Source organism: Asparagus officinalis, chromosome 5 (genome assembly GCF_001876935.1).
Source record: "Asparagus officinalis chromosome 5, Aspof.V1, whole genome shotgun sequence".
NCBI lineage: Eukaryota > Viridiplantae > Streptophyta > Magnoliopsida > Asparagales > Asparagaceae > Asparagus > Asparagus officinalis.
This window is the reverse complement of record NC_033798.1, coordinates 131,442,232-131,456,793: the sequence shown is the minus strand read 5'-3', so window position 1 is coordinate 131,456,793 and position 14,562 is coordinate 131,442,232. Positions and strand designations below refer to the sequence as shown.

The 14,562-nt window shown below is 33.3% G+C and overlaps 1 protein-coding gene and 1 pseudogene across 3 annotated transcripts in view; both read right to left on the bottom strand.

Annotated features, from left to right (window-relative positions):
- The window catches only part of LOC109841424 (cytochrome c oxidase assembly protein COX15-like), a 7,401-nt gene extending 1,728 nt beyond the window's left edge, over window positions 1-5,673 (bottom strand). Inside the window, exons 1-6 of one of the 3 annotated variants that reach the window (XM_020410391.1) lie at window positions 5,272-5,673; window positions 4,282-4,407; window positions 4,094-4,184; window positions 2,978-3,078; window positions 2,640-2,885; window positions 2,434-2,544 (exon numbers count right to left, since the gene is read on the bottom strand). In XM_020410391.1, coding sequence (XP_020265980.1) covers window positions 2,434-2,544; window positions 2,640-2,885; window positions 2,978-3,078; window positions 4,094-4,184; window positions 4,282-4,407; window positions 5,272-5,529 — 933 coding nt within the window. In that variant the 5' untranslated portion in view covers window positions 5,530-5,673. Of the gene's footprint in view, window positions 1-2,433; window positions 2,545-2,639; window positions 2,886-2,977; window positions 3,204-4,093; window positions 4,408-5,271 lie in introns of all 3 variants that reach the window. The other 2 variants (XM_020410390.1, XM_020410392.1) reach the window with 2 other exon arrangements.
- On the bottom strand, window positions 5,850-8,132 carry LOC109842654 (annotated as a pseudogene).

Here is a 14,562-nt window from a genome sequence, read left to right as displayed (position 1 = left end):
AGTGCAACTAAAGTTATTTACACCTACCTCTCCCCACCGTTGGATTTTAGTTGATTGATCAAGATAAATGACTTATAATATTATGGGGGACATAATCAAGTTCGTTTCCTATTTAAGGTGTGACATTTCCTTTTATTCTTAAATGTGATTTAATTCCACCACCATATTGTTCCTTTCGTTTTTCATTTTTTTTTAAAAAGACTTTGTGATCCTCTAGCAAATTTGAGATGGAACAAAGCAACAGCAACTCATGGGAATTTATAAGTCATTTTGCTTTGTTCTCAAAACACATGTTGGCATAGTCTCGAACTCGATATTCTTCTGTCATGGTTAAAAACCGCTAAGGCTTTTATAATAATCTTTAGAACATTGTTCATGACTGATTCATAATCACGAAATCTTGATTTTCTTCCGCCATAGTTAGCTGCTGAAGCTTTTAAATTGTGTCATCTTTTTTGTTCTTTTCCATGATTACGAGAAAATTTAATGTTACTAAGTACATAACATAATAGCAAGTTAAACGAAACAAACTTGTGCAGATGCTAAAGTGCCACCCACCATTGATTTATAGCCACTTGAGTTAATTTATGAGATGGATCTTGTAAGTAAAATATCATGAGTTAATTTAAAATTTCCCAAATCTGAGATGAAACAAGTCAGGCGGACCATAAAGTCTGTTAGGCAGATGAGAAACAAAAGTAAATAATAGATTAAGAAAGGAATTAATTTTGTGTAGGAATAAAAGGGAATGAAATATTTTAAATAGGAAACAAATTTGATCATGTCCCCCCATAATATTAAGCCATTTATCTTGGTCAATCAACTAAGATCCAACGTTGGGAAGAGGTACGTGTAAATACTTAGTTTCACTCTAGGTGTATTATAACCGTACCCCATATAATATATATAATATATTATATATAATATATATAATATATATACTATATAATATATATATATATATATAATATATATAATATATAATATAGAGAGAGAGAGAGAGAGAGAGAGATTAATGGGTATATTTCCTCCTTGACGGCCTATGTGGCAGGCAATCTCCACCATCCTCATAAAGTAGAAAGAGAGTGTGTGAGTTGGTGGGATTGTGGCCACATAGGTGTCAAGGAGGAAAATCCCCTCCTTGACATAGGACACGCCATTAATCTCATATATATATATATATATATATATATATATATATATATATATATATATATATATAATTATATATATATATAATATATTTAAAAAAGGGTCATCGAAATATGATATATCAGCTTTAGTACCCTCTCCTAGGTTGATTAACTTGTCATGGTTCAAGAATCCAAGATGAACAAATAATTGTATAGGCTAGTAAAATGGTCTTGATTAAACTTTAATCAGAAGTTCAGTGTGTAGCATGCCGATTAGAAAAAGATCATTAAAACTTATAAACCAAATAATACAACTCATGAAAGGAAAAGTCCATTTGGCTCGCGGCGAGTTGCCAACTCGCATGAGAGGGGGTAGGGGTGGGACCACAGCTTTCTTGTGGGTCCCACCCCCTAAGCGCCACTCTCACACGAGTTGCAACTCGCGCGAGCCAAATAGCAAGGTTCCTCATGAAACTATATAATAACTCCATGTAGCTGCAAAGAGAACCTACATAATATAGCATCTCAACAAAATCCAAGTATCGTACACGTGGATCAGGGGGGAAACCGAGGAACTTCTTACAGTAGTATAGGATAGACTATTTCCAAAAAATGAGATGGTAGAACTTCTTACAGTAGTATAGGATAGACTATTTCCAAATAATGAGATGTCACTCCCAGTGATGAAGTATCATGTTCCTTTAAATTGGACCAGTATGAATATGAAGCACCAAACCATCATTCACTCAATGGAGATACTTACACTATCTGGACTTGATACATCATCTTTGGTAGGAACTAATAGATTTTGTTGTTTTTCATTCTCATATCATATTAGGACAAATGAAAAATTAACTTTCTCAAGTGTTTGCACAAACCCACATATTCCTTACAATTCATTGCCCCTTATATTGACTTTTAAAGCCCCTTTCTTGAAGTTAAAAATAAAAGTGGAAAGTGAACCTAAAAGTACACATGTTATTTGGTGACAGTATACTACACAATTCTGAGGTTTAAGACGGCGTAACCTCCCTTTTATATAAAAAGGAAATAATCTTTAAATATTTCAACATCTTTCTTAAAGAGTGCCATGCATATATTTTGACATCAGTCGGGTTTTTGAATTTGCATCGATGATGAGGACTATATTGTGTTTAAGTTTTGAGAATAGGGCATGTCTTTATCTGAAAGAAATATAGGTAATTTATCTGATAACTTCGAGAAAGAAAAATCTTCATGCTGAAACAGAATGGATAACATTCACATGTATCATTTACCAAGTTACAAAGCAAAGAATTACCTGAACAGTGGACGTATTCTCAAAGAAATTACGAACAAGTGGCTCCATACTAAATATATCATCAGGAATCCATGAATCACCCATCTTGGGGAATGTATTATAAGCATGACCCTAATAACATAAATAAAGAGAGCAGAGTTAACATGAGTATGCCATTAACCTGTTAATACATAACAACTATCAATACATCAAAGGTATCTCCTTACTGCATCATTTCCTGCAACAAAAGCACCAGAGAAGGCAGTAACACCCACTAGGACACTAAGAGGCAAGGCCATTTTCCGAACCTTTGCAGCACCATTTACCCAAGATATTGATCCATTTGGTGGTTCAGGCATGACAACTGAGAGGGCAGTCCAAAATATGCCACAGTATATACCAAATGCAGATATAAGATGAGTCGCCAGACGATATGGGCTAACTCTTGGCTGCACATAGTCTGATGCTGGTTCCTAATAAGAGGAATAGGAAAATTATAAATGAAAAGTCAAATTGTTGATCGGGATGTCTGAAGCTATGAAAAGATGGGAGCTTTTTTCCATACCTCTAGACCACTCTTTACCATCCACCATCCAATCAACCCTTGACCACCACCAAGTGCAAAAAGCGCTGAAAGTCTCAGTCCAAGTTGGCGGGTGATAAATCCTTTTGCAAGAAAATATGAGAAAGGTAAAGCAAACACGAGACCCAATCCTCTTCCCCACATTCGATGTGCATATTCCATCCAATAAATGAATTTAAAGTCTCCCAAACTCATTCCTTTGTTTACACTGTATGAAGAAACATAAGAAAGAAACCTCACTGCATCATAACCCCACAAAAAAGAACAGCAGCAGCAGCAAGAACAAAGCCTTTATCCTGCATTCTTTGGGTGGCTACATGAATCCTATTCTTCCGTTTTGTTCAATTATTGGTCATCTCCTTCTTTAAGTTAACTATTATTATCCTTAATTGTTTTCAGCCAAGTTCATTTAGGTCTTCCTCTAATCTTGTTTGCCTCATTAACCATAATCTTATAACTTCTAGTAGCCGGTGCATTTATTGGCCACAAAAAAGGACTGATTACATACAAACAAGTGAATCAAAGGTGTTTTCTGAATTTGAACGATTACTCATATCTTCCAGAATTGATTGTTATGAGAAAAATGCAGCAATCGATTTTCTTTAGATTCAACATACCTTCCTGATCAAATGAAATAGCACAATTTATGAGACTATCATTTCCTTTAGTTATAGCATTCAATAAAACCATGAAGAGTAACGTATGTCAATCAAGTTCATTGGTTTATATAGTAGTAGCATTTTGTGCAGCAATTTGCTACGTAACAATCATTTATAGAATTTCCAAATACACATGCAAAAGACTCTACATTGAAAGAGAGCTTCTAGGGTTCACATCTATACAATGTCAACAAGGAAAACCATCTTCATCCATAGGAATAATGCTAAAACAGACTTGTTTACTGGGAACCATCTTCTAGGGTTCTAATTTCATTACAATTGCAATAATCTCTAATGTTTTGATTGTTATTTGATTTGATCCTTATTAAGCTTAGTAAATTGCAAACAAAATTGTGTTTTTTGGTAAATAAGTTCATCGAATTGATCAAAGACAGTGCAAGAAAACCAAAAGTAGACAGGACCAAGGTAACATCATTACCGCTTGTACTCAGGGGACTGCTGATATTTCTCAAATTCGAGCAACCATTCCTCCTCCGTAAATGGCGGAAGACCACCAGTAAATTTCCAATCTGTCATTGATAAACCTGATCGAGTTAGACGAGTAACGCCACCAAGCACCACCATACTGAAAACCCAAGCAGCACAACCAAAAAGCCATATCCCAACCATTTTTTGAGGACGAGGTCCCCCAGCAACAAGCATTTTTAGTCCTGAACTAGTGATTTCTGATTTGGCGGAACCAATGATGGTTGCGGAGGTGGTCATTTGCCTTTTAGGTGGACCAAATAAAGTCTGAACATGCAAGTTGACCTGTCAGCCTTATCTTTGTGAAACCAAGATATCAAAATTGCAGATATTCATAGATAAATTGAAGAAACGAGTCCCCATGTATACAATTAATAATTCACAGCTACAAGAGTCAGTGTTGCTTTCATCGTCAAAGGAGCTAATTGTGACAGACAGATAATCCTAAGACAGTGACGAATATAAACAGACAAAACACACAACATAGGTTATAATAACTGATACTTGGAGGAAAAACAAAACACAACGCAGGAAAGGAAAATGATACAAGTAAAATAAGCTCATGCAAAACATGTACAGTACCAATTTACCTACGTCCAAAAAAGAAAGAGGAGAAACATCATTTTTTTTTTAATTTCAGTTAGAAGCACATCTGCAGATCACTGCAAAGATAGAATGTTCAATCCTGGCAGTTCATATGTGAAGGGCATACAGTTCTCACAAACTGACTATAATTTAATCATGCACCTTGAGTTGAAATTTTTCTATTGAGTGAAATATGTTGTATATGATATAATGCCAAATCTATCTAAAGTCGACCCTATCATGCTTTCTCATCGTATTCTAGTTTATTAGTTCCTATTAATGCTAATGATTGCATAAGTATCTTCATTTTCTTTACACGCAATATGTGGAAGACAACTAAATAACTTATGATGTAGTGTCTCTTTGAGGACCAGTTTGTTCCTATTTATAATTCTCCTTACAAAAAAAGGGTACCTATTTCCTGTATTTGATGAACTTATTTACCAAAAAACACAATTTTGCTTGCAATTTACTAAGCTTAATAAGGATCAAATCAAATAACGATCAAAACATTTGAGATTATTGCAATTGTAATGAAATTAGAACCTTGGAAAAAGATTTGAACTCGTATAGAGAGCTTCTGTATCTAGAGAGAAATGATGAAGATGATGGCTCCCGATAAAGACGACAACTTATCGACACGAACCTCGAAGAGGAGAGAAGAGAAGGATCATTTGAAACCCTAGAACCCCTGAGCTCAGAAATTAGGGTTAGGGTTTTGCTCCTTCGAAGCATAATCGCTCCCAATCTGCTGCTCGACATACTTCTCTTCAATTTGGCAGCCGCTCCTTCAACCGCACCCATAAGAAAACGTGAAAAGACTTTTTAAACGGGTCGAATTATAAACGGGTCACAATTCAGGGCCTTTTTTGGCACGGAAGTTGGCAGGCGGAGGTCCGGTGCTTGAATTAGAAAGGCTGAAGTAATGTGCTATGACCGACAATGTAGAACTAAAAATATTTCCCATGAAAGCAAAGAGAAAATGGTTTACAATAATTTTTAACTAAATACACATCAGGGCTCAGTTAAATTGGTGAGCAGCCTCTAAATAGTACACCAAGGTCTCATGTTTAACTCTCATGAACAAATTTCCATGTCAAAGTCAAACTAAAAAAATGTAATTACTAAATCATGTTTAAATATATTTTGAACTTGTAACTAAAATATGGTAGAGACAGAATGCTTTATTTTCATAGGAATGGATTTTTTTAAATCAATTACTTTTTATAAATGACAGAACCCAAAAGCTACAGTAAAGATAATATTTTAATCTATTATATTCAATTGTTTTATCCAATATTTAGAAATTTTAGAAAAAAATTGTAAATCCACATACAAAATGAGCGGCTTAATTCAAAATTCATGTAAATGTAAATCCCTCCATCATTGTCACATATCACACATCACACATACAAAATGAGCGGCTGACTTCAAAATTCAAATTCAACTAAGATAATGAAATTATTTATTCTCCCTCAAAACTCATGTTTCTCTCTCAAAACTCATGTTTCTCCCTCCAAATTCCCACTATAATACATAACTAGTTTCAGGCCCGTGCGATGCACGGATTTGTTTAATATATAAAAAATAATGTAGCAAAAGAATGCAAAGTAAAATAGTAATAATATATAAGTAGTCAGACATGATACAACCTAAGTTGCATATATAGTTTGGAAAATTAGAAAGTTTGGAAAACTTGAATCGGTTTAAGATCATATATAGTTTGAAAAATGTAATTGTGTAAAAACGATATTCAGAAATATGACGGGAGTTATTTTATTATTTAGAAGGTAGAAAAAATTCAAATTTAAAATGAAATATCAAAAAAGTACCAAAAATGGGTAAACTTAAAAAATTTGAAAAAATGAAAGGTTTGGAAAAATGAAAACATGGGAAAATAATTTTTGAACATTTTGTGCGAGTCATATCAATATTTAAACCGTTATAACTTTCCAAAGAAATTGGTAAGATAAAAGTGTAATGTCAAAAAACAAAGAAAATATAATACCTATCATATAAGGGGTGTATGACATCCACCTGACGAAAATAAGAGACAATGTAATACCTAAATCAAATAAAGTCAGTGTAAGAAAATTGTATATGATTGATATTTAAGAACATCATCAAACCATAAGAATACGGCATAAGAAGTACTCAATTAGTTAAATAAAATGTAACTTTCACATACTCTATATAAACATAAGAAAGAACAAAAATATTGAAGTGAAATGCATTGCCATTGGAGAAAAATAACAAAACATAATATAAGAGAAATACATTCTAGTAAGATTATATTAAGTTCATCACTTACCAATAGTAAAAATAAACGAAGAAACAAACAGATCTGAAACAGAAAAATATAATTATATAGAAAGAAAAGAAAAATACACTTGCATTCAATAAGATACATGAATTGAAAAATAAAATTTTAGTTTGTCAAACATGCACACAAGCATGCACCACTACATACACGTAATGCTATAATAAAATGATACAAAAATATCCAATGAGAATCTTCTTTGATGACTAGAATATAAACATGTTTCACCTGGTGATAACTTGCCAATTCTGCAGCATTTATTATAGCATCACGTGCAACATTAGGACCAATCCCAGTCCACAGAGCACAAACTCCTTCCTAACATTTTGAAATCTTTGACAACTTCAGTAAAATAACATGACTAAGAAAAGGTAGAATTAATTGGAGTTCAATATAAAACCTGTCTGACTATAGTAGAGTAAGCATTCGGAGCTCCTGAATAACGTCTTGGTACACCCGCTGGAAGCTTGCCTTCAGCTTAAAGTCGTACTTTCACCAAATCGGTTGGATTAGCGACTGTTATTGCTATAGCACATATTTGAAAATTATAACACAAACATGTTATAAAATTGTCGGGAGTAGCCCAAAGAAGAAATCTTACCTTAGAAATTAAAAAAACTCAAATGTAAATTGGTCAAACAGATGCAGTTTCACTGACACGGATATTATGAATTAAACTATAAAATGGATCTAGACCTACCAGTTGTAAGGTCAGCAAGTATTTTCTTGGTTAGAGAAATATCTCCAACGATATTCCCACCAACATACAAGGATTTAACCTAACAAAAGAGCCAACAACTGACAAATAAGGAATATAAATATCAAGCAAATTCCCATTTGATAAACAGTATAAACTAACAGGCTCATATAGTCCAATCCGTAGGCCTCCAAATACACATTGACGATGTAATCCTGGCACAATACCTTTCTAAAGTGCTGCCAGGCCTTCTTCTCTAGCAATTGTAGATACAGTGCCTAACATGCCTCTGTATTTTGGTAAAGTCGCTACATCTCCTGAAACCGCTTTTTTTTGAAGTTGAAGCCTGACTTTTGCAGTGTCCAAAGGAATGGTGCAAATCTTGCACATGAATTTATTCAAAAATCTACTAATTAATCTCAAACTACTACAAAACTAATTCTCTTGTTCAAAAACTAAGAAATATATTTTACAACCTAATTTCAGCAATAATTAGAATCTAAATTTTTTTAAGCAAGTCACATGAAGAGTACATTAAACTTGATAGAGGCAAAAACTCAAAACACCTCACACTTGGAAATAATAACACAAAAATAGCCTCACACTTAAAAAATCAAAGGAAATGTTCTCACAATTGGAAAAACCAAACCAATGCCCATACATTTGGGAAAACCCCAAACGAAAAAAGAAAAAAAACACTAACAAATAACACATTTTCGAGTCAAGTGCGCGTTACGTGCACCAAGATACTACTGATAGTATGTGGAAATTTTAAAAAGACAACAAAAGAATCATATCAATTATCAAATTAGCAATCCGCTTCTCTACACAAGAAATAAAGTTTTGCTCTATGAAAAGCCATCATCATCAAACTGAGCTTATTGAAATCAGTAGTAATAAAAACAAATAAGAAGAAGGGCTAAAATTGCCAGCCAAAATAGTAGATGGTTTGATGGAGTATGTGAAACAAATCATATTTCTAGCCTAATATTGTCAAGTGGCTTATGAGTAACTTATATGAAAGAATGTCATATTAAATATAGGAACCGAATGTTTGGGCATCCTCCAACAACTTGGTTAAGATAGGGGTATGCATAACATTGGAGTAATAATTATTTATTTGTGTCGCTAAATGGCACTTTATTAGTTCTTGAGTTCCTCTAAGCTTATCATAATTAGTGGTAGAAAAAGGCTTTGCATAATTCCATCAGAAGGCAAGCTAAAAATGAAAAAAAAAAACTCAAAGAGTACTAATATAAAGTATAATACAAAGCATGACAGATTGTTCCCACCACTGAGAAGATCATATCTACTTAAAATCGTATAGAAGAAGAAAAGATGGGGCCAGATAGTTGTATCTATCTATTTTTGTAAAATAAGAACAATAACTAAAGTTTATAATAATGAAAAATTCCCTCTGCCGGCACAAAAAGAGAGTACAAAAAAAGCATGATACCCAACAGAGAACATTCTCTGAGAGCAAAATCTAATCGACACTGGATAAAGATGAATAGGTGAAAATTAAATATATTTTTTATTCAATACCCAACAAAGTACATAGATCTACAAGGAATATAATAGAAATTGCTAGCTATGAACAAAGTAAAACCTTTATCTCAAACAAATATGCTAAAATTAGTTAAATTTGTTTAGGAACCATAAGAACAGAGCGTTACTGATCAATTTTGAGTATTCATAAAATGAAATTGACATAATTTTAGCTTATTGGAACTTTACTGATCAATTTTGAGCATTCATAAAATTCTACAAATATTAATTCTCCATGCAAATAAGTTTCCTCCTAAAAGACAAAAATCCATAAAATCCAAGGCAAACCCTTCTTAATTCTGGAGTTCCCTTCAAGAGATTCCTGTACTGTAGAGAAAAAGAACTACCATGAACTAAGAAAGAAAAGAAAAAATTTAAACAAATCTATATCTATTACCCTTGCACACGCCACTTGGCAATGTTTTCTTTTTTTAAAATTTCTTTAAAAAATTCTTTTTAATATTCAATGACACCCTTTCTTGGAAGTTGAAGAAATTGTGTCATTGAATTTTAAAAAGAATTTTTTTAAGAAATTAAAAAAAAAGAAATTGCCAAGTGACGTGTGCAAGGGTAAGAGTTTTTAGTAATAGATATAGATACATTTACATTCATACTTCACTCAAGAAAACAGCTCTCACTACATCAGGTAAGTCCCAATTTATTCTTAGGTATAGCCTTTGATGATATCCAAATAGTTTGTCAGGTTGCCACCAGCATGCAAAAACAGAGCAACAGCCAACTAGGAGTCCATTCAACCCAAAAAAAGAGCAACGAAGGAAACCAAGAAGAGAGCAGTAGCCAGAAGCAATACAAAACAAAACGATGGCAAAAAAAAGAACGAAGCAGCAACAAGAAAAAAAAGAAGAAAGCAACAGCATGAAAAAAGAAGAAGAAGAAGAAGAGAAAGAAAAACTTAGAAGAAATTTAACAATGTCACTATCACATACTACCTAGCAGTCAATGATCTCAATATATGCAAATAAACTAACCAAGCCTGTACTTTGTGAGCGCAGCTAGCAATAAAGACCAAATTAGGGGAGATCCATTTAATCGTGGAAAAAATACTGTAGCGGCCAATATGCAAAAACAAAGCAGCGGCCAACTAGGAGTTCATTCAACCAAAAAAAAGAGCAAAGAAAGGAAACCAGAAAGAAAGCAGCGCCCAGAAGCAATACAAAACAACACGAGGGGAGCATGTATGATGTTGAAACAATGTTTTTTTTATCATGGACTGATAATAAAAGAGAGAATGATATATGAAATTTATCTTCAATTATCTTAAATAGGCTATAAATATTTATCTCAAATTTATAGAAATGACTATCATCTATTATTTATCTGAGATTTTTCTTTTTAAATTTTTCTTCAAACAATATTTATATTTCACCCTAGAAACAAGATACGTATGATTTGTAATTTTTTATCTACATTAAATTTTTAAAAGGAAAGAAGAAAAATACCTACCCAAATTTATGTTTAATATTTTTTAGAGAAAACATAAAAACAAAATCTACAGAATATTGTAGTTAAAGGAAAGGAAAACAAAAAATTAGGGATAAAAATCTATAGATTTATAACCGTCCAACAGTTTCGGTACTCCAGAAATTAATTTCGAAGTACTGATGGCATATCCTATAATTTTTAATCGAAATCACTCTCTCTCTCTAATATCCAAAGTTTCCGCTAACGTCTACATTAATGGGATGAGGCAGTTAATTAAGGAGTTCCACGGGTAGTATAGGTTCTTCCAAGGTGGACATAATCCAAGTCGACCCTGGATCCACACTGAGCATTATCCCCCTGAAACTCATTAAGCACTTGGGGGTGCCTCGGAAACGTCTATCCGCGACGACTACCACCATCTTTGGCTTTAACGCCACTGGCACCCGGCCACTCGGTAAGATTCGTCTCAAGTATCATTTGGGCGACATAAAAACGGAGGTGACCTGCTACATCATCGACGCCGAGCCTTCCTATAACATGCTGTTAGGATGACCATGGATCCACAACAACCGCGTAGCCCCGTCCACATTGCATCAATGTTTGAAGTGAAGAAGTTTTGAAAGCAAAAGAGGTGGAAGAATGTGTTGGCCTTATGGTTTTGATGATGATTTGTCAAACAATTTATAGCTAATATATTTTCTAGTTTTTGTGGTTTGTTTTTCTCTTTTCAGGAATTCAACACACAGCAATCAAGAGCTAAAGGTTTAAGTTCATGTGTGTGCATTCACCTAGGTATAAGAGTAGTTTGCTTACATATATCGTATGATTATATTTAAGCTCAATATGTAAACACAACACAAGTTTGACTTTTTATATCATACAAATGATTTTTATCAAACTTTATTACAATAGCTTTTATTTCATGTTTACATCTCTTTCATACTTCATTATATATATATAATGTATGCATGATATATATATATACAATTACAAGTCATAGTTCAATTTTCATGTTCACGAAAAATAGGTTTTCTGAACACTTTTAAAAAATAGTGAGTTTTCACAAACGAAAATTGCATTTCCAAAAATTCCTTTTCAAACATGTTTATTTTATCATTTAGAAACTGTTCCCAAAGTTTTACTATTTTTAGAAATTGTTTAATATTTTTAATGTATTTTCAAATCAGCCTAAAACAGGTTTAAAACCTATAATATAGCCTGTATCAGTTTGCGGTCAACCACCACGATCGACCACCAGTAGTTCTTTTTTATATTATACCTTTTATTGGATCGCGGTCGACCGTGATGGTTTGTGTTGCAATGGCTATATTCTGATTTGATTCTCTAGGGCTATTTTGGTCTTTTTAAGGTTGTTTCGGCTGATGTCTTGAGTGGGTATAAATACCCCATTGCCTTCCTCTTTCAAGATAACCAAGAGTTTGTTTTACAGTGAGTTTTTAATAAAAGATTAAGAGGTGTTTAAGAGCTGTTTAAGCTGATTTTAGTTGTCTGTTTCAAAAGAAGTTTTCTACAACAAGAAGAGGCTTTCAATTCTAACTGAGGATCCTATCCTCATCATCATCTACTATTCTTCTTGTTTATTGAGAAGTTTTCTAAACTCTTTCTTATATAGCTTATTAATTCATTTTCATAACTTAGCTATATTTAATTGAGTTGCATATTTTCATTCACTATTATCACACACACCTTATTGAGCTTATAATATTTCCATAAAATATATTGTTGGGTAGTGGTGTGTGATTTAGTGAGAGTGAGCTTCATTGTGTTCTCATTTGTTATCGAGAACAAATCATTGTATTTAACTTTTATTGTGAGTATCACTTTGTAATACACTTGTACACTAAGAGAAGTGTGAGGCGTGAGACAGGGTCGAATCCAATAGGAGTGGCGTCGGTTGACGAACTTAGGGAGAGGTTGTATCCGAGCACTTGAGGAGGAGGACACAGGCTAGGTTCCTACACTTAGTGTGTAAAGTGTGATTGCATAGTGTTTGTTGTGTGAGAGTTTTTGGTAAACTTGTAAACCGAGTGTGTAGAAGTTTCAGCTTCCAAACCAGATTGTGATAGTGGAGATCTCCTCGAGGTGAGGAGCGGGGACGTAGGTCGTAGTGACCGAATCTCGTAAACATATCGTGTGTTTGTGTTTGCTTAGCGTATATTTTATTTGTACGTATTCTTATCATTCTTGTTCATATCCATCTCATATATTTCTTGTAAGAACAAATTAATCAATATAATTTTAATTGGTATTTAATCAGGATTAGATTAGCATAAGACCCTAATCATACCCCCTCTAGGGTCTAACAAGTGGTATCAGAGCTTGCTGTTCTTTGATTTAAGGTCTAATCGCCTTGAGTTAAAGATCCAAGTTATCGTTTTTATGCTAATCCAGTTTTGATTACATTTTGCTTCTTGCATATAATCATTATGGATATGTATGATGCATCTAGTCTAGGTTATGCTTTTAATATTGCTCCTCATTTGGATATCTTTTCCTATGCTCAATGGTGTGTTAGATTCAAACTTTTCGTTCAATCTAAACAATTTGATTTATGAGAAATTATTGAGGATGCTTATATTGTTCCCACTTCGAAAAAATCCAAGTGGAATAAATATGATAAAAGAATGTTTAATATGAACAAGTTTTTATTAGAATATTTGCTTAGTGTCTTTCACTCATCTTTTTCTAACAAATTTGCTCATTTTGATAGTGCTTACACCTTATGAAAATTTATTGAAGCACATCAAGGGGACTTGGAGGCTATTCAACAAGCATTGAAAAATCACGCCTTGAGTTCTAAAGAAGCCTCATCTCCATGTACACTACCACTAGGTGATAACCCTAGTGAGGTATGCGAGCTTAACAACGATGGTGTTATTACTTTTGATGAGCTTACTCTTGAGTTTGAAAAATTATACAATTGCTATATTGATGTAAAAAGTAAGTATGTTAATATGAAATCCATTCATGAAACACTAGCCACTAAGTTTGGTTTCATTGCAAATGAAAATATAATTCTTAAAGAATGCAATGAAAATTTGAGATTAGAAAATGCTAGTTTGCTTCATAAAAAATGTGATGCCACATTAGAAGTAGATAAATTAAAATCTATAATAAATAATCATGTTTATCCTACTTCTAGTAGCAATGCTTGTATGCACAATGATGAGTTGAATCAAATGAGAAAATACATATCTACCTTAGATTCAACACTAAACACTTGTATTGCTAATAATAAAAAGCTTATGGACTTGTGTGCCTTAGATTCAACACTAAACACTTGTATTGCTAATAATAAAAAGCTTATGGACTTGTGTGCAAAGTTCAATATTAATTCTTCTAATAAACCTACTCACTATGCACACATGTATGACAAAATTCACAAATGTTCTATATGCGGTCTTAAAGGCCATTGAGCTCAATTTTGTCATAATGCACAAAAGCTTGATAAGCCTATTCATGATTATGCATCCCATCAAGCTTCTTCATCACATACACATGTACACACACATAGTGTAAATCATAAACATGCTTATGTGTACAAATGTGATTATTGTGATCGTTTTGGTTATTTGGCCATGTTTTGTTTCGATTTGAAAAGAAATTCTCGTTTGCAAAATAATTACAAAGAAAAATCTATTTTTACAAATGAACCAAGCGCACATCATTTCGGTCAATGCAAACTATTCCAACCCTTACATTGCACAAATTGCAATCGCATGGGTCATATTTACGATTTTTGTTTTGACCGTATCGGTGCACAAAATACGCCCAAACGGGTTCATAACCCTAGGGCCTTGGATTTATA